Source organism: Pseudorasbora parva, chromosome 7, assembly GCF_024679245.1.
Source record: "Pseudorasbora parva isolate DD20220531a chromosome 7, ASM2467924v1, whole genome shotgun sequence".
Classification (NCBI taxonomy): domain Eukaryota; kingdom Metazoa; phylum Chordata; class Actinopteri; order Cypriniformes; family Gobionidae; genus Pseudorasbora; species Pseudorasbora parva.
The window spans coordinates 50,247,864-50,274,004 of record NC_090178.1 but is presented as its reverse complement, the minus strand read 5'-3'; the positions used below and the strand labels follow the sequence as shown (position 1 = coordinate 50,274,004).

At 46.9% G+C, this 26,141-nt stretch overlaps 1 protein-coding gene across 3 annotated transcripts in view; it reads left to right on the top strand.

Annotated features, from left to right (window-relative positions):
• Positions 1-26,141, top strand: part of bbs9 (Bardet-Biedl syndrome 9) — a 175,704-nt gene that overhangs the window by 114,162 nt on the left and 35,401 nt on the right. For all 3 annotated transcript variants that reach the window (XM_067449415.1, XM_067449413.1, XM_067449414.1), the window contains one exon: positions 695-814. In XM_067449415.1, coding sequence (XP_067305516.1) covers positions 695-814 — 120 coding nt within the window. The remainder of the gene's footprint in view (positions 1-694; positions 815-26,141) is intronic.

Here is a 26,141-nt window from a genome sequence, read left to right as displayed (position 1 = left end):
GACATAAACAGAGAGGAGTAGCTCCGGCTGCAATGTTCTTCCGCAAGACGCATGTAGCTCTGTTTATTAACCACTAGAGCTCAAAAAGTTACAGACGGCAGCTTTAAACATTTTTGCTGCCTTTTTTAATAATTCCGCCTGTTATACAAGGCTTTTTTAAAAAGTTTTTAGGTATAATGTGTCTCTTTTTTACACTTATAATTTTAAATATCTACTGACCTGAGCACAAATTTTCAAAAGGAGGCTTATTCAGTGGTCTTAAAAGGCCATTACCCTAAAAGTTTTATTGGAGAGGAAAAAAACAAAAACACTTTTCTCATGAATATTGTTTTTTAAGTGATTTGACACTAAATTTCAATATTTCAGCTGAGCTCCTAGGCTGAAATCATTCAGGAGGCCCTAAAGAAGCTTCATGTAAAGTGTGGTGCTTTTATCAGCAGTTGACTCCAGCAGTTAAAGCGTGGCTAAACACCCCCTAAATTTACTGCATATGATTGGATATTTGCTCATATCAGCGTGTAGACTCAAACACAGCCGAAATTAACTGAGCAATTCACAAGCACGTATTGAACCGTGAATGCCGTACCAAATGGTTCAATATTATACTGAGCATTGTGCCATGCCTAGTTTTTAGGATCATGTTGATCATTTAGACATGTATGCATCAGTGCTGAGTGTCTGTGTTGTTCTGCAGTGGGTTGTGAGTCCATCCCTGAGCCAATCGTTGAGCTGGAGGAGGAAGCAGCGCTGCAGCAGGACTCAGCTAAGTTCATCAAAAAGAAACAGCCGTCCAAGAGAGGCAAGAGCAAGCCAGGTAAGACCTGAAGAAACCCTCAGAAACACGGCTCAGAAACCCTCGGAAACCCTTTAGAAACCCTCAAAAACACTCAGAAACCCTCAGAAACTCTCAGAAACCCTTGGAAACCCTCGGAAACCCTTTAGAAACTCTCAGAAACCCTTTAGAAACTCTCAGAAACCCTTTAGAAACCCTCAGAAGCTCTCATAAACCCTTTAGAAACTCTCAGAAACCCTTTAGAAACTCTCAGAAACCCTCAGAAACCCTTTAGAAACTCCCAGAAACCCTTTAGAAACCATCAGAAACTCTCAGAAACCCTTTAGAAACCCTCAGAAACTTCCAGAAACTCTCAGAAACCCTTTAGAATCTCTCAGAAACCCTCAGAAACTCTTTAGAAACCTCTTGGAAACCATCAGAAACCTGTTAGAAACTCTCAGAAACCCTTAGAAACCCTTTAGAAACTCTCAGAAACCCTTTAGAAACTCTCAGAAACCCTTAGAAACTCTCAGAAACCCTTTAGAAACTCTCAAAAACCCTTAGAAACCATCAGAAACCCTTTAGAAACTCTCAGAAACCCTCAGAAACTCTCAGAAACCCTCAGAAACTCTCAGAAACCCTTTAGAAACCCTCAGAAACCCTTTAGAAACTCCCAGAAACCCTTTAGAAACCATCAGAAACTCTCAGAAACCCTTTAGAAACCCTCAGAAACTTTCAGAAACTCTCAGAAACCCTTTAGAATCTCTCAGAAACCCTCAGAAACTCTTTAGAAACTCTCAGAAACCCTCCGAAACCCTTTAGAAACTCTCAGAAACCCTTTAGAAACCATCAGAAACTAACAGAAACCCTTTAGAAACCATCACAAACTCTCAGAAACCCTCAGAAACCTCTTAGAAACCCTCAGAAACCCTTGGAAACCATCAGAAACCCTTTAGAAACTCTTAGAAACCCTTTAGAAACTCTCAGAAACCCTTTAGAAACTCTCAGAAACCCTTAGAAACCCTCAGAAACCCTTTAGAAACTCTCAGAAACCCTCAGAAACTCTCAGAAACCCTTTAGAAACTCTCAAAAACCCTTAGAAACCCTCAGAAACGTTTAGAAACCCTCAGAAACGTTCAGAAACTCTCAGAAACCCTTTAGAAACCCTCAGAAACGTTTACAAACCCTCAGAAACGTTCAGAAACCCTCAGAAACTCTCAGAAACCCTTTACAAACCCTCAGAAACTTTTAGAAACCATTAGTAACTTTCAGAAACTCTCAGGAACCCGTTAGAAACCCTTAGAAACTTTCAGAAACTTTTAGAAACCCTTAGAAATTCTCAGAACCCCTTTAGAAACCCTGAGAAACGTTCAGAAACCCTTTAGAAACTCTCAGAAACCCTCAGGTGCGGCTGGAACACTGAGCGCTGATCACCGGTGCTGCTAACTCATAGACATCTGCTAAAAGGCAACCAAGAAAGGAGTAAATCAGCTCGGCTGGTGTGTGTGGACACACTGCTGTTTATGTTTCAGCAGCTCAGCAGCACAGGCCTTCATTTGTTTAATCCTCGCAGACTGTTAATGAGCGTCTCACACACACACACACACACACACACACACACACACACACACACACTGCCCCTAAACCTACCCATCACAGGAAACATTCTGCATTTTTACTTTCTCATAAAAACTCCTCCTGTGTGATTTATAAACCTTTTGTAAAGTGGGGCCATGGGTAATGTCCTCATATTTCACCCTCTCCTGTAATACCTGTGTCATACCCATGGCATTATACACATTTGAGTCCTCATATGTCACACACACACACACACACACACACACACACACACACACACACACACACACACACACGCACCGTGTAAATCACTAAATTGCCTAAATCCAGTTTAATTAAGGTAATACCCAACATAAAAGAACAGAAGAAGCCTCATTCATGTCCTCTGGTATGTAAATCTCATCAGTGCTGGAATGTGTGAAATTGGCAGTAATTATTGACTAGTTTGTGTGTAAGTGCTTTGGACTGTTTGAATTCCTGATGCGTATAATCCACCGGTGTGCCGTAACACAACTGCGTGTTCTACAGCAGAATATCACGTTTTGTTGAGCTCTTTTATTCAAAAAATGTCTCTGTTTTCAGCCTCTGACTACATTAAAACCAAACTCTGGTCAGGCCAATCACATCGTGTGTAAAGTCGGTGGTCGGGGCTTACCATAATGACGGCAGAGTTGCGTGCTGCTTAAAAAAGCAAAGAGGAAAACTCATGAAGCTTTAGACACGCGTCAGAAGTGCTGAACATTTACGCCTGATTTTGGGTTAAAGAAATAGGTCTGGCAAAATGCACTGCAAAAAATGCTTTTCTTACTTAGTATTTTTGTCTTGTTTTAAGTCCAAACATCAAAAAATTCTTACAGTAAGAAGCATTAGACAAGCAAAAGTTCTTTCTTGTTTTCTGGTGAAGAATATCTAAATGAAGTGAGTTTTTGCTTAAAACAGGCAAAATGATCTGCCAATGGGGTGAGAGAAATAATCTTATTTCTGATTGGGACGGAAACAAGAAACAAGATTTCAATCAGAAATCAGATTATTTTTCTCACCCCATTGGCAGATCATTTTGCCTGTTTTAAGCAAAAACTCTCTTCATTTAGATTTTATTTTCAACAAAACAAGAAAAAATATCTCATGTCATTTTACTGATCAGTGCAGGGTTTAGTCAAACATGACAACCTTGTAGCTTCTTTCACCGGACATTTCATTTCCAAAATACAACATAGTAAGAAGTTGGCTAATTTCACATTTAACTGCTTAGAATTAAACTAAATGCACTTTTAGTGACACTTACCGGACGTTTCACTTTGAAGCAACATATATATATACTTATTACAAGGCTCTGTGAAATACTTGATTCTGATTGGTCAATCGCTCATTCCAGCGGTATGTTATTCCCAGATAACACCCGCTCATCCGGGTACTGCGAGTTATCTTGACCGGTTCTACTTCTGTGCTTAACGCTGGCGCCATCTTGTGGCTTAAACAGCCGTGGGTTACAATGGAAGACTTCAAGGCGGGTTTCCTTTATAAAGTTTTAAATATGGATATTTTTCTGACACAAACGCATCGATTGGAATCAGAAGGCTCTATTAACCCATCGGAGCCGTGTGGAGCACGTTATTTGACGGACAGCTGCATTTAATGGACTTCAGAAACAGCTCCAACTACTGCTGGGATTAACGTTAGCCTGGACTTTTTAAATATAACTCTGATTGTATTTGTCTGACAGAAGAATGTCATAAACACCTATAATGACCTGAGGGTGAGTAAATCATAGGCTTGGTTTCATTTTTGGCTGAACTAACCCTTTCAGCATTCATTCTCAACATTTAGCAGCGATAGATAAAGGCTTAAAGGCTTAAAGACTGTGGCGGCCATTTTAGTTCAGTCAACTCATTGGCATGTTCAAGAAACCAATTTGAAATGATTGGAGCTTTGTGACATGGTGCATTATCCTGCTGGAAGTAGCCATCAGAGGATGGGGACATGGTGGTCATAAAGGGATGGGCATGGTCAGAAACAATGCTCAGGTAGGCCGTGGCATTTAAACGATGCCCAATTGGCACTAAGGGCCTAAAGTGTGCCAAGAAAACATCCCCCACACCATTACACCACCACCACCAGCCTGCACAGTGGGATCAAGGCATGATGGATCCATGTTCTCATTCTGTTTACGCCAAATTCTGACTCTACCATCTGAATGTCTCAACAGAAATCGAGACTCATCAGACCAGGCAACATTTCTCCAGTCTTCAGCTGTCCGATTTTGGTGAGCTTGTGCAAATTGTCGCCTCTTTTTCCTGTTTGTAGTGGAGATGAGTGGTACCCGGTGGGGTCTTCTGCTGGTGTAGCCCATCCGCCTCAAGGTTGTGTGTGTTGTGGCTTCACAAATGCTTTGCTGCATACCTCGGTTGTAACGAGTGGTTATTTCAGTCAAAGTTGCTCTTCTATCAGCTTGAATCAGTCGGCCCATTCTCCTCTGACCTCGAGCATCAATAAGGCATTTTCTCCCACAGTACTGCTGCATACTGGATGCTCTTCCCTTTTCACACCATTCTCTGTAAACCCTAGAAATGGTTGTGTGTGTAAATCCCAGTAACTGAGCAGATTGTGAAATACTCAGACCGGCCCGTCTGGCACCAACAACCATGCCACGCTCAAAACGGCTTAAATCACCGTTCTTTCCCATTCTGACATTCAGTTTGGAGTTCAGGAGATTGTCTTGACCAGGACCACACCCCTAAATGCACTGAAGAACTGCCATGTGATTGGCTGATTAGATGATTGCATTAATGAGAAATTGAACAGGTGTTCCTAAAAATCCTCTAGGTGAGTGTGTATATATATATATATAGCCAAAATATTGCCACAGGCATTGTTTTCTGGTGAGTCTGGGTTGTTAATATTTCTTCCCACAGTTACAATGAAGAACTGATAAGAGATTATCTCATGTTCTGCAAACTCGCCCCAAATATATGAACAATATACAAGCACAAATCTTAACTTAAGCAGAAAGTGTTGGAGTGGAAGCTAGAGAGGACAGGAACTGCAATTCCTGTCACAGCAGACAATGTTTTTTTCTGACAAAAAAAAACATGAAAACTGAATGAAATTGAAGAGGGCCATAAACTGGAATTGTAATGTTGTTCTTTAGACAATATTTGGAAAAGTTAGCAATTGCTCAGTTTCCCAGATACTGAACTCATCTAGGTCTAAGACCTGATAAGAGATATTCTCAGCTGTGCACCTCAAATGTTGGACAAACCCTGAAGCCCATCGGTTTGTTGTCTTTGTCTGTGAAGAGGCGGATCTGCTCAGACATGTGCCTCAGTTATTAAACACACAGTCCCCTAACCACATACACACGTTTAGACTGAGGATATCTGATACAGCTGAAAGCACTCAAACCTGGGCTCTGATGTCCATCGAGACACAAGCCACTCTTTCATGTGCCTTTCATCTCTTCAAACACAACTCCACAGTTCACACATCAGATTACCCGCTAGACACACAATATATTCATGAACATGCGTTGTTGGCTAATAAATTCTCATTCACAGGGGCTCAACCGACAGTCGTGGACTGCATTGTTTTGCCTAACCATTTTTGTATGTTTTCTTGTTCTCTATATATTATTTTCATTGACGAGACAACACACATGCACATAATATAGCTTGCTTGTTAAAGGGGGGATGAATTGAGAAATCACCTTTCCCTTGAGCTTTTGATATATTAAAGATCATGGTAATATAAGATTATCCTGTAAATTTCAGAGCTGAAAACGTCCTTATTAGTCAAAGAAATGCTTTTATAGATACCAGGCCCAGAAAACGGTCCTGTGCTTCATACTGACGTCAGTGCGCAACGAAACACCGCCTCTACAGCGCGTCTAATCCAGTAGCCCCGCCCACCGACTCATCTAATCCAGTAGCCCCGCCCACTGACTCATCTAATCCAGTAGCCCCGCCCACCGACTCACCTAATCCAGTAGCCCTGCCCACTGACTCATCTAATCCAGCAGCCACGTCCACTGACTCATCTAATCCAGTAGCCCCGCCCACCGACTCATCTAATCCAGTAGCCCTGCCCACTGACTCATCTAATCCAGTAGCCCCGCCCACCGACTCATCTAATCCAGTAGCCCTACCCACCGACTCATCTAATCCAGTAGCCCCGCCCACCGACTCATCTAATCCAGTAGCCCTGCCCACTGACTCATCTAATCCAGCAGCCACGTCCACTGACTCATCTAATCCAGTAGCCCCGCCCACCGACTCATCTAATCCAGTAGCCCCGCCCACTGACTCATCTAATCCAGTAGCCCCGCCCACCGACTCACCTAATCCAGTAGCCCTGCCCACAGACTTGTCTAATCCAGCAGCCACGTCCACTGACTCATCTAATCCAGTAGCCCCGCCCACCGACTCATCTAATCCAGTAGCCCCGCCCACAGACTCGTCTAATTCAGTAGCCCCGCCCACAGACTCATCAAATTCAGTAGCCCCGCCCACCGACTCGTCTAATTCAGTAGCCCCGCCCACAGACTCATCAAATTCAGTAGCCCCGCCCACCGACTCGTCTAATTCAGTAGCCCCGCCCACCGACTCGTCTAATTCAGTAGCCCCGCCCATAGACTCATCTAATCCAGTAGCCCTGCCCACAGACTCATCTAATTCAGTAGCCCCGCCCACCGACTCATCTAATTCAGTAGCCCCGCCCACCGACTCATCTAATTCAGTAGCCCCGCCCACCGACTCATCTAATTCAGTAGCCCTGCCCACCGACTCATCTAATTCAGTAGCCCCGCCCACAGACTCATCTAATTCAGTAGCCCCACCCACCGACTCATCTAATTCAGTAGCCCCGCCCACAGACTCGTCTGATTCAGTAGCCCCGCCCACCGACTCGTCTAATTCAGTAGCCCCGCCCATAGACTCATCTAATCCAGTAGCCCTGCCCACAGACTCATCTAATTCAGTAGCCCCGCCCACCGACTCATCTAATTCAGTAGCCCCGCCGACCGACTCATCGAATTCAGTAGCCCTGCCCACCGACTCATCTAATTCAGTAGCCCTGCCCACAGACTCATCTAATTCAGTAGCCCCGCCCACCGACTCATCTAATTCAGTAGCCCCGCCCACAGACTCGTCTGATTCAGTAGCCCCGCCCACCGATTAATCTAATTCAGTAGCCCCGCCCACAGACTCGTCTGATTCAGTAGCCCCGCCCACAGACTCCCACCGACTGATGCATCGATTACAAATCCTAATCTTGAAACATTATGAGATTTGTTTGTTTCAGTTGATAATCAATTTCAAATATAATGATAGGCAATTCAAAACTGATTTAATGCTTTAAAATATTGAAACATTGAAATATTACACACGTGAATTAATGGAGATCACTCACAGCTCTCCATCACTGACATGCAGAGAGACTCCGCCCACACGCTCTTCTGATTGGCTGTGGTGTTTGTTTGATTTGGTTGCAAGTGCAGTGCGTTGCAGAGAGACTCCGCCCACACGCTCTTCTGATTGGCTGTGGTTTTTGATTGATTTGGTTGTGAGTGCAGTGCGTTGCAGAGAGACTCCGCCCACACGCTCTTCTGATTGGCTGTGGTTTTTGATTGATTTGGTTGTGAGTGCAGTGCGTTGCAGAGAGACTCCGCCCACACGCTCTTCTGATTGGCTGTGGTTTTTGATTGATTTGGTTGTGAGTGCAGTGCGTTGCAGAGAGACTCCGCCCACACGCTCTTCTGATTGGCTGTGGTTTTTGATTGATTTGGTTGTGAGTGCAGTGCGTTGCAGAGAGACTCCGCCCACACACTATTGCCACATCTGCTGTAGACAGAAACTGCTCGTCACTGGATTCTCATCCCATCACGTCTGGTTAGGACACAGTTTAAGGAACTGCACACGTAAAAATTGCAATATGACCAATCGTAGCTTAATCATAGTAATCATAGCTATTCATTTATTTTATGGTTTTGATGCCAACTGCTCAGAGGTTAACATTGATTATTGTTTATTATTCTATTGGTTAACATGGACAACCAATTTAAAAGATCGCCTCAAACTGCACAAACCTCCCACAGCCCTGCAGTTATAAGAGTTTTCATAATTCATGCATTATCCAGATACGTGTGTAAATTAAGTTAATGCCAGCCTCAAAGACCTGGCTCTTGATCGGATGAGCGGATGATCCGATGTTTCTCTCACTGTGCATAAATCAGTGACAGTAATGCTGGGAAAGGAAACAGACTATATGTGTTTTATAAACTACATCAGGCTGACATCCAGTCAGATTTATAGACATGCTTCATACTTTTTTTATTTTTGATTTGATTTGAAGTGCCTCAGTGCATCTGTTTCCAGTTGTTTCCTGCTGTATTTTACACATTTATTTTTTTCTGTTTGGCATTTTCTTCCCCCTTCATTTTGTTGTTCCAGACAACTTTTGGAAAACAACTTCAGAGACTATTTAAGGGTGTAATGAACTGGCTTTTTCTTTTTTTATCCTGTTGTCTGAGGTCAACTAATGACGTTTGTGTGGTTTTTACATTCAGAAACATCATAACTCATCAGTAATAGGCTATTGTCTACATTGGTTTTGAGGCTCTCTCCTGAACGCTGGGTTCTGATGGGCGTGTCACTGGAGACTTGGAAGTAAACGGCCACGGCTAGGATTGGATACAATTTGCATATTTAATGAGCTTAAACTCCTGTCATATCTAATGGTTCAGTTGGGCGGGGCTACTGAATTAGACGAGTCTGTGGGCGGGGCTACTGGATTAGATGAGTCCGTGGGCGGGGCTACTGAATTAGACGAGTCTGTGGGCGGGGCTACTGGATTAGATGAGTCCGTGGGCAGGGCTACTGGATTAGATGAGTCCGTGGGCGGGGCTACTGAATTAGCCATTCTGCTGTAGAGTGTGTTTTGTCGCGCGATCGTTTTCTGGACCTGGTGTCTGTAAAAGCTTTTCTTTGAATAAAAAGGAAGTTTTCAGCTCTGAAACTTACAGGATAATCTTATTAAACTCCATCAGGTGTGGGGTTAAGATTGAAACATACTCTGGAAGAACAAAGAAATTAGTTTGTTTTCTCGAGGTGGCAAGAACAAGAATAAAGTTAGTTTTTTGTCAGTACATTCCATACTTCACGAGAAAGCAGGTGCCGATCAGCTGCGTTTCTCCGCAGTAACCACGCCCACTTTAAATGTATGACCAATCACGCAATAGTTCTCGGACACCCGCAAGAAAAAAGCTCTGCTCAGGCGAAGTGTCGAGAACAAGCTGCGAGAACTCCCAAACCTGGGCTGAGAGAACATGACGTCATTTTGTTCTTACAGCCCTGGGAACGAGAACTTTTTTCTTGGATGTTGAAGCCTTTAGACCTGACTTCTGCAGGAAAGTGTCCCAGGTTCAATTGAAGAGCGCTGATCTTCCAGCCTTAATTGGTGAGCGTTAGCAAACACAGTCCGATAGGTGACCAATGTTGAGTCGTTTCAGGTTGGTAAGTGAAAGAAAGCAGAAACTCAAATCTCTATGGAGAGTTTATAATGAGGGCCTGTAAAAATGACCTGTAAATGCTGATGTGTGTAATGTTAAACACTTTATTGGCTCTATATTTAGCATTCATCATATGGTTTCCGTTATACCGCTGGTGTTCTATCAGATAGCAGAGATGAGAGGGAAGCTGATGTCCGTTTTTGAGCTGCCTCATTAATCTCTCATTATGTCCATGTTCTCACATACTCAGATTAAATAGCACTACAAGAGACGAGACTCACTACTGACTCCAAACTCACAACACACACACCCTAACAAGCATGAAAATAAAAGGGGTTGTATTCATTTTGATCTCCTGGTTGAGTTCCTGTTGCTAGTTTCTGGAATGGTTTCATTGGTTGTTATATCAGCTCATTGTTTGATTGATTCGATCCACCTGACCCTCGTTCTGTTCGTTGAGTTTGCTCAGTATATTGCCCTCAGTTCTGTCTGGTGTTTGTGTTGACCCACACTTTTCTGAGTGTTTCCCTTTATTGTATCTTTCTGTTGTTTAGTGTATTAATGTTAATAGTGTTGTCTTCCTTATTCAGATTGTGACGAATATAATATCTAAGTATCATAAGTGTAACAATGGCCCTTTAAAGCTACCTGAGTTATAAAAGAGTCTTAAAAATCTCTTTATATCTCGAACAGAGGCGTTTCGAGCCGAAGAGGCACCTGGCTCCTCAGATTTTTTGAGTCAAATGCATTATGAATGCTTGCAAAAGACAAAATAAGTGCATTTGATAACCTATTTCCATGATAAATTCCAAGATTAATAGTGCCCTAAAGTGGTCGTCTTTTGGTGAATTTCACCATTTTAAACACGGCAAAAAAACACTTTTATTATAGTATTTTTGTCTTGCTTCCAGTCAAAATATCTAAAATCAAGATGCATTTACTAGATAAGTAAAATTACATGATTTATTTTGTTGTTTTCTAGAAAAACAAATCTAAATGAAGTGAGTTTTTGCTTAAAACAGGCAAAATGATCTGCCAATGGGGTGAGAAAAATAATCTTAATTCTGTTTGGAAAACACTTCATTTTGATATTTTCCCCCAAAAAACAAGAAAGATGTAATTTTACTGATCTAGTAAATGCATCTTGATTTAAGAATATTTAGACATTTGGACTGGAAACAAGAAAATTCTAAATAAGAGCATCTTTTTGCTGTGTGGACCTGAATTCTTCCTAACTCATAGAGTTACCAAATGCTGAAAGTGCCAATCCCCCACGCTCACACATTACTGCAGTAAAATAAGCGCAGCGAGAGGTCGGCTTCAGATGAGGTTGAGAGTTTGGCCTTCAACAAAAGTAGCTTTTGTGTCATTTTTAACAAGATACCTTTAAGTTTGTTAAAAGGAAGCAATGAACAGTAAAATCTAGTTTTCCAGAGGCCAGCTGTGCAGCGGGCTGTAAACCGCACTGCATGTGCTATCAGAGCATCCAGGACTAACGCATGTTCCTCATCACACACCGCTCGCTCCGGCTTCCCACAGTCTGAGGCCTTTTTCTGCTTTCCCAGTGACTGAGATTTTGATTGTGTGAGTTTGAGTTATGATTTTGCATAGGCCATATAGTAATTCCTCAGTTTAATCAAGATAGTCAGTAGTTTTCCAGAAAAGAGGTATCTTAAAGAACCTAAAACAAATATCTTCTTTCTCTCTTTTCCCAGCGTGCAGTGAAAAACACCAGCCTGCACACACATGCTGTTAGTTCCCTCCAATTACACTGTAAAAACTGGGACATGTTCCATCCTAAATATTGAGGGATGGAAATGAGATACATTTCCAAGTAGCTCTCGTTAAAAGAGACAAGAAAGTGCAAAGCAAAAACGTGTTGATGGCCGAGCTGTCGACAGATGTGTTTAATTGCATTAATGAATTAGACCAGCCTCGTGGCAGCGGCACAGCAGGGGAAGTCTAAGGAGATTACACAAGCCGATCTGTCTGGTGTTTGGCAGGATAGTGTGGTGGTTCCAGCAGCTCAGTAAGAAACCGCCCGCAAACACTCTCACATTCCTCGGCTCCGCGAGCTCTGAGCTGAGAATCTGCAGGAGTTCACTGTCCGACTCCTACAAGTCATCCGGAGTCTCTGAAAATAGCCGTAATCCTAAAATTATATGTTGGAGGCAATTGACTACACTGCAAAAAATGCTCTTCTTACTCAGTATTTTTGTCTTGTTTCTAGCCAAAATATCAAAAAATTCTTACATTAAGAAACATTTACTAGACAAGTACAAATTATTGTCTTGTTTTGGGGAAAATAACTCAAAATGAAGAGAGTTTTTGCTTAAAATAAGATAAATGATCTGCCAATGGGGTGAGAAAAATAATCTTGTTTTGTGTTTCCACAAAATATCAAAAGACTATATTTTTAGATTTTAAATGTTTTTCAAGGGAAACCCATTCTCACAAAAATATTCTACACTTGCCGAAAGTATTGTGCCGCCCCTCTAAATCCCTGAGTTCAGGTGTTCAGTCTCTTCATGGCCACAGGTGTATAACTCCAGCTCTCGGCCTGCAGACGCTTCTACACACATTAGTGAGAGAATTTGTGGGGTTGTTTTCAGGGGTTGGCCCCTTAGTTCCAGTGAAAGGAACTCTTAGGGTGTACTCACACTAGGCACGGTTGCCATGAACCGGGCCCGAGTACGATTGTCCCCCATCCCCACTCCCCCTCTGGCCTGCACTCACATAGGGTTTCGGCATTCGTGCCGGAGCACGCTTACGTCATTATGGTGCGACGGTTTGGGGTTTCAGCATTCCTGCCGGAGCACGCTTACGTCATTATGGTGCGACGGTTTGGGGTTTCAGCATTCGTGCCGGAGCACGCTTACGTCATTATGGTGCGACGGTTTGGGGTTTCAGCATTCGTGCGGGAGCACGCTTACGTCATTATGGTGCGACGGTTTGGGGTTTCAGCATTCGTGCCGGAGCACGCTTACGTCATTATGGTGCGACGGTTTGGGGTTTCAGCATTCGTGCCGGAGCACGCTTACGTCATTATGGTGCGGCGGTTTCAGCATTCGTGCCGGAGCACGCTTACGTCATTATGGTGCGACGGTTTCAGCATTCGTGCCGGAGCACGCTTACGTCATTATGGTGCGACGGTTTGGGGTTTCAGCATTCGTGCCGGAGCACGCTTACGTCATTATGGTGCGACGGTTTCGGGTTTCAGCATTCGTGCGGGAGCACGCTTACGTCATTATGGTGCGACGGTTTCGGGTTTCAGCATTCGTGCCGGAGCACGCTTACGTCATTATGGTGCGACGGTTTGGGGTTTCAGCATTCGTGCCGGAGCACGCTTACGTCATTATGGTGCGACGGTTTGGGGTTTCAGCATTCGTGCCGGAGCACGCTTACGTCATTATGGTGCGACGGTTTGGGGTTTCAGCATTCGTGCCGGAGCACGCTTACGTCATTATGGTGCGACGGTTTCGGGTTTGAGCTTTCGTGCCGGAGCACGCTTACGTCATTATGGTGCGACGGTTTCGGGTTTGAGCTTTCGTGCCGGAGCACGCTTACGTCATTATGGTGCGACGGTTTCGTGTTTCAGCATTCGTGCCGGAGCACGCTTACGTCATTATGGTGCGACGGTTTGGGGTTTCAGCATTCGTGCCGGAGCACGCTTACGTCATTATGGTGCGACGGTTTGGGGTTTCAGCATTCGTGCCGGAGCACGCTTACGTCATTATGGTGCGACGGTTTCGGGTTTGAGCTTTCGTGCCGGAGCACGCTTACGTCATTATGGTGCGACGGTTTCGGGTTTCAGCATTCGTGCCGGAGCACGCTTACGTCATTATGGAGCGACGGTTTGGGGTTTCAGCATTCGTGCCGGAGCACGCTTACGTCATTATGGTGCGACGGTTTGGGGTTTCAGCATTCGTGCCGGAGCACGCTTACGTCATTATGGAGCGACGGTTTGGGGTTTCAGCATTCGTGCCGGAGCTCGCTTACGTCATTATGGTGCGACGGTTTGGGGTTTCAGCATCCGTGCCGGAGCACGCTAACGTCATTATGGTGCGACGGTTTGGGGTTTCAGCATTCGTGCCGGAGCACGCTTACGTCATTATGGTGCGACGGTTTGGGGTTTCAGCATCCGTGCCGGAGCATGCTAACGTCATTATGGTGCGACGGTTTCGGGTTTCAGCATTCGTGCCGGAGCACGCTTACGTCATTATGGTGCGACGGTTTGGGGTTTCAGCATTCGTGCCGGAGCACGCTTACGTCATTATGGTGCGACGGTTTGGGGTTTCAGCATTCGTGCCGGAGCACGCTTACGTCATTATGGTGCGACGGTTTCGGGTTTCAGCATTCGTGCCGGAGCACGCTTACGTCATTATGGTGCGACGGTTTCGGGTTTCAGCATTCGTGCCGGAGCACGCTTACGTCATTATGGTGGGACGGTTTCGGGATTCAGCATTCGTGCCGGAGCTCGCTTACGCCATTATGGTGCGACGGTTTCAGCATTCGTGCCGGAGCACGCTTACGTCATTATGGTGCGGCGGTTTCAGCATTCGTGCCGGAGCACGCTTACGTCATTATGGTGCGACGGTTTCGGGTTTCAGCATTCGTGCCGGAGCACGCTTACGTCATTATGGTGCGACGGTTTGGGGTTTCAGCATTCGTGCCGGAGCACGCTTACGTCATTATGGTGCGACGGTTTGGGGTTTCAGCATTCGTGCCGGAGCACGCTTACGTCATTATGGTGCGACGGTTTCGGGTTTCAGCATTCGTGCCGGAGCACGCTTACGTCATTATGGTGCGACGGTTTGGGGTTTCAGCATTCGTGCCGGAGCACGCTTACGTCATTATGGTGCGACGGTTTCGGGTTTGAGCTTTCGTGCCGGAGCACGCTTACGTCATTATGGTGCGACGGTTTCGTGTTTCAGCATTCGTGCCGGAGCACGCTTACGTCATTATGGTGCGACGGTTCCGGGTTTCAGCATTCGTGCCGGAGCACGCTTACGTCATTATGGTGCGACGGTTCCGGGTTTCAGCATTCGTGCCGGAGCACGCTTACGTCATTATGGTGCGGCGGTTTCAGCATTCGTGCCGGAGCACGCTTACGTCATTATGGTGCGAGGGTTTCGGGTTTCAGCATTCGTGCCGGAGCACGCTTACGTCATTATGGTGCGGCGGTTTCGGGTTTCAGCATTCGTGCCGGAGCAAGCTTACGTCATTATGGTGCGACGGTTTCGGGTTTGAGCTTTCGTGCCGGAGCACGCTTACGTCATTATGGTGCGGCGGTTTCGGGTTTCAGCATTCGTGCCGGAGCACGCTTACGTCATTATGGTGCGGCGGTTTCGGGTTTCAGCATTCGTGTCGGAGCACGCTTACGTCATTATGGTGCGGCGGTTTCGGGTTTCAGCATTTGTGCCGGAACACGCTTACGTCATTATGGTGCGACGGTTTCGGGTTTCAGCATTCGTGCCGGAGCACGCTTACGTCATTATGGTGCGACGGTTTCGGGTTTCAGCATTCGTGCCGGAGCACGCTTACGTCATTATGGTGCGACGGTTTGGGGTTTCAGCATTCGTGCCGGAGCACGCTTACGTCATTATGGTGCGACGGTTTGGGGTTTCAGCATTCGTGCGGGAGCACGCTTACGTCATTATGGTGCGACGGTTTGGGGTTTCAGCATTCGTGCCGGAGCACGCTTACGTCATTATGGTGCGACGGTTTGGGGTTTCAGCTTTCGTGCCGGAGCACGCTTACGTCATTATGGTGCGACGGTTTCGTGTTTCAGCATTCGTGCCGGAGCACGCTTAAGTCATTATGGTGCGACGGTTCCGGGTTTCAGCATTCGTGCCGGAGCACGCTTACGTCATTATGGTGCGACGGTTCCGGGTTTCAGCATTCGTGCCGGAGCACGCTTACGTCATTATGGTGCGGCGGTTTCAGCATTCGTGCCGGAGCACGCTTACGTCATTATGGTGCGAGGGTTTCGGGTTTCAGCATTCGTGCCGGAGCACGCTTACGTCATTATGGTGCGGCGGTTTCGGGTTTCAGCATTCGTGCCGGAGCAAGCTTACGTCATTATGGTGCGACGGTTTCGGGTTTCAGCATTCGTGCCGGAGCACGCTTACGTCATTATGGTGCGACGGTTCCGGGTTTCAGCATTCGTGCCGGAGCACGCTTACGTCATTATGGTGCGACGGTTCCGGGTTTGAGCTTTCGTGCCGGAGCACGCTTACGTCATTATGGTGCGGCGGTTTCGGGTTTCAGCATTCGTGCCGGAGCACGCTTACGTCATTATGGTGCGGCGGTTTCGGGTTTCAGCATTCGTGTCGGAGCACGCTTACGTCATTATGGTGCGGCGGTTTCGGGTTTCAGCATTTGTGCCGGAACACGCTTACGTCATTATGGTGCGACGGTTTCGGGTTTCAGCATTCGTGCCGGAGCACGCTTACGTCATTATGGTGTGGCGGTTTCGGGTTTCAGCATTCGTGTCGGAGCATGCTTACGTCATTATGGTGTGGCGGTTTCGGGTTTCAGCATTCGTGCCGGAGCACGCTTACGTCATTATGGTGCGACGGTTTGGGGTTTTAGCATTCGTGCGGGAGCACGCTTACGTCATTATGGTGCGACGGTTTGGGGTTTCAGCATTCGTGCCGGAGCACGCTTACGTCATTATGGTGCGACGGTTTGGGGTTTCAGCATTCGTGCCGGAGCACCCTTACGTCATTATGGTGCGACGGTTTGGGGTTTCAGCATTCGTGCCGGAACACGCTTACGTCATTATGGTGCGACGGTTTCGGGTTTCAGCATTCGTGCCGGAGCACGCTTACGTCATTATGGAGCGACGGTTTGGGGTTTCAGCATTCGTGCCGGAGCACGCTTACGTCATTATGGTGCGACGGTTTCGGGTTTCAGCATTCGTGCCGGAGCATGCTTACGTCATTATGGTGCGGCGGTTTCGTGTTTCAGCATTCGTGCCGGAGCACGCTTACGTCATTATGGTGCGACGGTTTCGGGTTTCAGCATTCGTGTCGGAGCACGCTTACGTCATTATAGTGCGACGGTTTGGGGTTTCAGCATTCGTGCCGGAGCATGCTTACGTCATTATGGTGCGACGGTTTCGGGTTTCAGCATTCGTGCCGGAGCACGCTTACGTCATTATGGTGCGACGGTTTGGGGTTTCAGCATTCGTGCCGGAGCACGCTTACGTCATTATGGTGTGACGGTTTCGGGTTTCAGCATTCGTGCCGGAGCACGCTTACGTCATTATGGTGCGACGGTTTCGGGTTTCAGCATTCGTGCCGGAGCATGCTTACGTCATTATGGTGCGACGGTTTCGGGTTTCAGCATTCGTGCCGGAGCATGCTTACGTCATTATGGTGCGACGGTTTCGGGTTTCAGCATTCGTGTCGGAGCACGCTTACGTCATTATAGTGCGACGGTTTGGGGTTTCAGCATTCGTGCCGGAGCACGCTTACGTCATTATGGTGCGACGGTTTCGGGTTTCAGCATTCGTGCCGGAGCACGCTTACGTCATTATGGTGCGACGGTTTCGGGTTTCAGCATTCGTGTCGGAGCACGCTTACGTCATTATGGTGCGGCGGTTTCGGGTTTCAGCATTCGTGCCGGAGCACGCTTACGTCATTATGGTGTGACGGTTTGGGGTTTCAGCATTCGTGCCGGAGCACGCTTACGTCATTATGGTGCGACGGTTTCAGCATCCGTGCCGGAGCACGCTTACGTCATTATGGTGCGACGGTTTCAGCATCCGTGCCGGAGCACGCTTACGTCATTATGGTGCGACGTTTTCGGGATAAGCAGAAAGAGCGGCGCTCTCTGAACACAATGGAGTCCATCACTCTGTTTTCTTTGTGGATAATTTTGTGTCGTTTGGTCCATGGTGGTCCACAGCCCTCTCACAGCCTGTTGTTAAACAGATGTGTCGCCTTAGTGGCGCGAAAATGTTCACGTAATCGTGCTGCTCGTATTATGAGGTTTGCAAGGTACCAGCTGAAGTGCAGCAAGGACTTTGCAGCTTTGATTACGGACTCCAGCACGGTTAGCACTCACACTGCATGCGAACCGCGCCCGAGTCCAACTGATCCGTGCTCTGGCCCACCTCTTCCAAGCGGGCAAGGGCCGGCTAATTGAGCCGAGCCCGGGCACGGTTCGGAGCACTCACACTAGTCAAACGAACCGCGCTTTGGTAGTCTAACGCACTCGGGCACGCTTCAGACTGGCTAGTGTGAGTACACCCTTAATTCTTCACCAAGACATTTTGGACCATTTCATGCTCCCAACTTTGTGGGATCAGTTTGTGGACGGCCCCTTCCTGTCCCAGCATGACTGCGCTCCAGTGCACAAAGCGTCGCTCCATAAAGACATGGATGAGGAGTTTGGTGTGGAGGAACTGGACTGGCCTGCTCAGAGTCCTGAGCTCAACCCGATAGAACAGCTTTGGGATGAATTAGAGCGGAGACTGAGAGCCAGGCCTTCTCGTCCAACATCAGTGCCTGACCTCACAAATGAGCTTCTAGAAGAATGGGCAAAAATCCCCATAAACACACTCCTAAACCTTGAGGAAAGCCTTCCCAGAAGAGCTGGAGCTGTTAGAGAGGGTGGGCCGACTCCAGATTAAACCCTTTTTACTAGATTAAAAATGGGATAGCATTGTAAAATGACAATCTGGTCTGTGCAACAGTCCAACAGACACATACATATTTATATATTACATTTTTAAGACAACTCAGTATAACAATTGTATTTGTTGTTTTTTTTGTTTTTTTATTTGAGCTAGTTCATCCCAAAAAGTTACTGGTAGTAACTTTATGAATAATTCTGGTGTATAATATGTCACAGTTTACACCAGGGGTCTCAAACTCCCGGCCCGCGGGATGATATTTTGTGGCCCCCTACTTGACATCAAAGTTTAGTGTTAGTGCGGCTCTGCATTGCTCGTTGTTGCGTGTGCCGTGCTTTATGCTTCACTTTGTGTGTGTGTGTGAGTGAGAGTTAGCTTGGCCCTCCCTCATGCAGTATAATTGGGTGACACCGCATGATTGACATAACAGAGGCTGATCAAACCGTCAAAATGAACGTGGTTTAATGGCGTTCAAATGGCCAATCAAATCAAAGTAGGCGGCATTTACATTCTCTTGATCCTGTAATTTCGCAACTCTGTCGCATCTCTCTATGATCTCTTTGCTTCCCGCTCTCACACACACACACACACACACACACACACACACTGTCCCGTGCCACCTCCCTTCCACTCACGTCACTTTTTTAAAATCCTCTACAGCGCGTAACACGAGTCCCGCAAACGCGCCGCCGAGGAGCTTGTTTGTAATCGGAGGACAAATGGCTCCTTAGTTTCGAAATGGTTTGGGTAAGGTGATCGCGTTGAAAATAAAGGCGTTTGTCTGGCGTTAGAAGCTCATCTGAAACATTGCTGCGACTCATTTAAGAAAATCACGCCGCTTTAGTTCGAGGTAAAGCTAACAATAATAAAGAGAGATGATGATCAACACCTTATGTGTTACCACTGAAATGTAGATGTAATATATTCCCAAATGTAAGCCCATCTTATGGGGAATGACGCTTCATCCTGTCGTCTGCCCCGGCTCTAACCTCCAGTCTTTACTTTCTGCAAACCTTGTGAGCACGCAAACCCAAACGCTGTGACCTCACGCCAAATGTTTTTATTGGTTTATTAAGTACAAACAGGCGAGTTATGAAAAATAAAGTGTGAGGGATTTGTTCACTTTACCAACCAACAACTTTGATCGGTTCACGTTGATACGGTCAACCATCGGTCAAACGGTCATCGGTTAACATCCCTAGATTAAATGTCGAAACAAGTGTGTGTTTTGAGTCCTGTGCTGGCCCATGAGTCTCTTCTGTTGGGATGTGCGGCTGCTTTGTCTGTTAAATCCACTCTGTGTGTGTCCTGCTGAGGTCTGGAGAACCGGTGTGTGTGTGTCAGCACATCTGATTAACCCCATTTATCCTCCTGTCTCGGAGACCTGGGGCCCATTCTTTGTACACCGCTAACTCAGTTTGCTGAATTTGGGACATTTTTGGGATATAAAATCGGGAGGGGAGTGTCATTTGGGACTCAGAATTGGACGAGGAGTGTCATTTTGACATTTGGGACATTTTGGGACATACAATTGAGAGTGTAATTTGTAGCATAAAATTAGGATAGGAGTAATATTTGGGACACAATTGTGAGTGCAGTATCATTTGGGACATTTCTGTTATGAATCAGCGAATCGATTCATGATTCGGATCGCGTGTCAAACTGCTGAAATCACGTGACATTGGCGATCCGAATCATGAATCGATTCACTGATTCATAACCGTTTGAATCTTTATTTGAGGACTGAACACAAACCCGGAAGAGAAGCCAATGCTGAATAAAGTCGTAGTTTTTGTTATTTTTGGACCCAAATGTATTTTGGATGCTTCAAGAGACTCTAATTAACCCACTGATGTCTCATATGGACTACTGTGATGATGTTTTTATTCCCTTTCTGGACATGGACAGTATAGTGTGCATACACTTGCATACGGTCTCGGACTAAATATAAAATATCTTAAACTGTGTGTGAAGATGAACGGAGGTCTTACGGGTGTGGAGCGACATTAGGGGGAGGAGTTAATGACAGAAGATTCATTTTTGGCTGAACTAACCCTTTAATGCCATTTGCAGGACATTTCACTGTAAAGGGCTGGGTTTATCCAGTGAGCCTGCGCTGTGTGAGTTCCACACGGACAAACATCAATCTGCTGTCGCCCTCTTCAGTGATATTCAATGAGAAACGCTATTGTTTTGATGAAGTGGTGGTGTGTTGAGTATTTTGGGCTGTGTTTAGGGTTGTCTGAGGTCAGGGCTCATACTGAGACTTCCTGATGCCTTGACAGGAACGCTGATCCAGGTTGAGCTTCCCGCCTGTATTTTTAGCCTCAGCTGTTGTAATTAACCTCACCTATTAACTTCAAACTGTAAACTCGTGTCCAATCAGCCACAGAAGGGCATCGTGCTGAAACAATGACCTCAGTGCTTTGCTGCGACAGGCATCCGCCTCCAACAGTTGCTCCGGCCCTAATCCTGCTCCGATTGTACCTTCCAAGGATTAGAGAGCATTTTAATTTAGCCAATCAGTTCATCTTAAATCAACAAGTCTGGCGTGTCAAGCACAAACAGCCACATGCCCTTGACCTCGGCACACAAGCACAAAGCCTCGTGAAGCCGCGATCACATCTGCATTAAGCGCCTCGAAAAATCGAACTTATTTTGTATAACAAATTCAGCTTTTAAAGTTTATTCAACGATTTAACATGAAAGAAAGTTGAGATAACTCCAAAAGTTTGTACAGCTATTGACCCTAAGTTGAGAAAACTCAAAAAATGTTCAGCAGCTGGTTGCCTTGAACTTTTAAGTTTTCTCAACGAGTTTAATATTATATATTTTTTACAATGTATTGGCTGATTATATTACCATCTTTTCTTCTCCTTCTACTGTATTTCCTGGTGTTTTTCTCACTTCCCGCTGTGAAAGAGCATTTTATCCATGTTAGTGCTCTCTGAGAGTCTGAAAGAGTCTGATTTCGTCTCAGCTGGTGACATTTCATGGCTGAGGAGAGTGTAAACTCCCATCTGTAATGAAGTCTGCACAGTTTACAGCCGGAGTAAGCTCTCCTTTATTTAGTTTTTTCTCCACTTTCATCTGCATATTGTTCTCATTTTTCTCAGATCGTACCATTCAAGCATATTCCTTGTTCAGTTGCTCTGAAGAATACCATATATCTAGCAGTGGCCTTTTGGGACATAAAATTGTGAGGGCAGTGTCATTTGGGACAATTTTGGGACAAAATGAGGGTTGTCATTAGGACATAAAATTGAGGGGGGGGGTAATTTGGGACATAAAATCGGGAGGGGAGTGTCATTTAGGACATTTTTGGAACAAAATTAGGGGACTTACTTAGACTTAGACTAATGGCTCCTGCACACTGTGCGATTTTCAAAATCCTTTGCGAATGTCCCTTGTCAGACTGTACGAACATGATCGCCATGTCACACTGTAAGATCTCAGTTGACACTAATGTCAGACTGCACGATAGTTAAGGCGCGCTAAAAATGGACGTGCGCAAGAAAACTCACCCGGAGTTTTATATCGTCAATGAATGACGCGTTCGGTGACAGTGAGCTGCATTACACGCGGGACTGAAATGCTGTAACGGATTCACAGAGGCAGGATTCAAAAGCAAGTAATTCAGTTTATTTGACGGATAGTGTCACAGAAGTCAAAACTCAGAACAGTGAAGAAGTCCGGATAAGACAGAGCAGTGAGAGAGGCTCTGTTGGCGACACGGGCAGGCTGTGAGCAGCTGTGACTCGGGAGGTCGGTACAGGTAATCCGGGAAGGGATCCAGCGTTTCACGGAAGGGGGAAACGACAACCAACACGGAGACACAAGGGGAAACATCCAACAACGCTCTGACAAAGACAAGAGAGAAACAGAGAGACTAAATAGGGTGAAGGTGATGAGTTGCAGCTGGTGCAGGTGATCAGCCACAGGTGCGTGATGAGCCAATCCCAGGCTCCGCCCTCACCTACATTCAACACGCACCCAAGAGTGAGACAGGGAATCCATGAACCGTGACAGTACCCCTCCCCCTAGGAGCGTCCCCTGACGCTCCCAGCCGACCTTACCTGTTGATTGTAATCATCAATAAGGGAGTGATCCAGAATGTCCCTAGCAGGAACCCAACTTCTCTCCTCCGGACCGTAACCTTCCCAGTCCACCAAGTACTGGAAACCGCGTCCCCTCCGTCTAGAATCCAGAATGCGATTAACCGAATAAGTTGGTTCCCCATCTACGAGTCGCGGCGGTGGGGGAACCGGGACTGGCGGATTAAGGTGGGAGTGAAAAACAGGTTTGATTTTGGATACATGGAAGGCGGGATGAATCCTCCTGTACGCCGGAGGGAGTTTGAGGCGGACTGTCACCGGACTAATGATCTTGGTGACAGTGAACGGGCCGATAAATTTGGGAGCAAGTTTATTAGATACGGAGCGGAGAGGAATGTTCTTGGTAGAAAGCCACACTTTTTGACCGACGACGTAAACGGGAGGCTTAGACCGGTGGCGATCGGCTTTAGCCTTGGTGCGCGCTCCCACCTGGAGCAGAGTCTCACGGGCTCTGGTCCATGTGCGATGACACCTCTGGATAAAGGCGTGAACAGAGGGGACCGCGACCTCGGAATCCAGACTAGGAAAAATAGGTGGCTGGTAACCTACACTACACTCAAATGGCGAAAGGCCCGTAGATGACACTGGTAACGAGTTATGAGCGTACTCAACCATAGAGAGTTGCTGGCTCCAGGATGAAGGATTCTTGGATACCAAACATCGCAACACTCTCTCCAGATCCTGATTGGCTCTCTCGGTCTGACCGTTGCTTTGGGGGTGATAACCCGAAGACAGACTAACCGTGGCTCCTAGTAATTTACAAAACTCCTGCCAAAATTTGGACACAAATTGGGAACCTCTGTCGGAGACCACGTCCATCGGGAGGCCATGTAACCGAAAGATGTGATCTACTACAGATACCGCTGTCTCCTTGGCTGAGGGTAATTTGGGCAAGGGAATGAAATGTGCTGCCTTCGAGAATCGGTCCACGACGGTCAAAACGACCGTCTTGCCCTGGGAGGGCGGGAGGGCGGTAACAAAATCTAGAGCGATGTGGGACCAGGGTCTCGAAGGAACAGACAGCGGCTGAAGTAACCCCTGGGGAGGTTGGTTAGATGTCTTACCAACCGCACAGACCGAGCAAGCCAAAACGAAACTGCGAATGTCGCGAGCCATAAGTGGCCACCAAAATCGTTGCTTTATTAAACTGCAAGTGCGGTTTACCCCTGGATGACAGGCAATGTTGGAGCAGTGACCCCATTTGAGGACCTCGGATCTTAACCCCTCCGGAACGAATAAACAACTCGGTGGGCCGCCGGGCGGGGGCGTTACCCCTTCTAAGGCCACTTTGACCTTCGATTCGATCTCCCATGTGAGTGTAGAGATAACTATCTTCTCTGGCAAAATACACTCGGGAGTAACCGGGCGTTCGGAAGCATCAAAAATACGAGATAAAGAGTCGGGTTTGATGTTTTTAGACCCAGGGCGGTACGAGAGAACAAAGTCAAAACGTCCGAAAAAAAGTGCCCACCGAGCCTGCCTGGAGTTGAGTCTTTTAGCAGATCTAATATATTCAAGGTTCTTATGATCCGTCCATACAATAAAAGGTACCCCCGACCCTTCAAGCCAATGACGCCACTCCTCCAATGCTAACTTGACGGCCAACAACTCTCTGTTACCAATGTCATAATTGCGTTCGGCAGGAGAAAGACGATGGGAGAAAAACGCGCACGGGTGCATCTTGTCATCTGAGGGAGAGCGCTGTGAAAGAACCGCTCCTACCCCCACCTCTGACGCGTCGACCTCTACCACGAACTGACGTGAGGAATCAGGGGCGACTAAGATGGGAGCCGAAACAAAGCGGCTTTTGAGTTTGGCGAATACAGCCTCAGCTGTATCGGACCACCTGAACGTCGTTCGGGGAGAGGTCAAGGCAGTCAGAGGTGCGGCTAGTTGGCTGAAATTGCGAATAAAACGCCGATAGAAATTGGCGAACCCCAGAAACCTCTGTAGGGCCTTACGGGAATCTGGACTTGGCCAATCCATCACAGCCTTAACCTTGTCGGGATCCATGCGCATTCCCTCCGATGACACGATGTACCCTAAAAAAGGAACAGACTGTGCATGAAAAGCGCATTTCTCCGCCTTGACAAAAAGCCCATTCTCTAGCAACCTCTGAAGCACTCGTCTGACGTGTCGAACATGTTCCTGGAGAGACGAAGAAAAAATCAAAATGTCATCCAGGTAGACATATATGAATTGGTCGACCATGTCTCTCAACACATCATTGACGAGTGCCTGGAAAACCGCTGGGGAGTTGGAAAGGCCGAAAGGCATGACCAAGTATTCAAAATGCCCCCTGGGGGTGTTAAATGCGGTTTTCCATTCATCCCCCTCCCTGATGCGAACCAAATGATAAGCGTTACGTAAGTCCAACTTCGTGAAGACGGATGCTCCCTGTAACCTCTCGAAAGCTGAAGACATCAACGGCAAAGGATAGGTATTCTTTACCGTGATGTTATTCAGCCCTCGGTAATCAATGCAAGGTCGCAGAGAACCATCCTTCTTCCCCACGAAGAAGAACCCCGCCCCCGCTGGAGAAGAGGAAGGGCGGATGAATTTGGAGGCTAGAGAATCAGAAATATATTTCTCCATGGCCTCCCTCTCTGGAATAGAAAGAGAGTATAGTTTGCCCTTAGGCGGAGACTTACCTGGGAGTAAATCTATAGCACAGTCATAGGGACGATGCGGAGGGAGAGAAGCAGCTCGGGACTTACTGAACACTTCCTTCAGGTCGAGGTACTCCGGAGGCACGTTAGACAGATTCACCGCCTCACTCTGAAAAACAGAACGAGAAACAGACGAACAAGCAGACACCAAACAAGACTCATAACATTTATCACTCCACGCAGACACAGAGTTTTGTCCCCAGTCAACCCTTGGATTGTGTAACTCCAGCCAAGGGTGACCGAGGACAACGGGAGCCAAAGGGGAGTCCAGGATGAAAAATGAAATGCGTTCGGTGTGGTTGCCGGAAGTGATCAGTGTAAGTGGTTCAGTGGTGAATGAAATGTCAGGGAGAACTTGTCCGTTGAGTGCGTTGACAGAGATGGTGTTCTTGAGTGCAATGGTGGGTATGTTAAGTTTGTGAGCAAGGGCAGAGTCAATGAAGTTACCTTCCGCTCCCGAGTCGAGGAGGGCGAGGCTGGAATAATCCTGAGCTGCCCACAGCAATCTCACCGGGAGGAGAGTGGAGGATGAGGTCTTTTCCACGGAGATCCCGCCCGACAGTAGCCTTCCTTTTACCGCCGGGCGTGGTCTTTTACCGGGCAGGAGTCTAGCAGGTGTCCGTTCCCGCCGCAGTACAGGCAAAGACCACGGGATCTCCGTCTCGCCTTCTCCTCCCGGGAGAGCCGAGCTCGACCCACCTGCATGGGCTCCGGGTCGAAGGTGTAGCTGACCGCATCCGTAGCGCTGGCCTGAGGGCATTCGACACTCCCATGCTGAGGCTCCATCCTGGACCTCAGCCGACTCAGACGAGCGTCCACCCTCAAAGCAAGATCAATGAGACCGTCAATCTTCTCCGGAAGG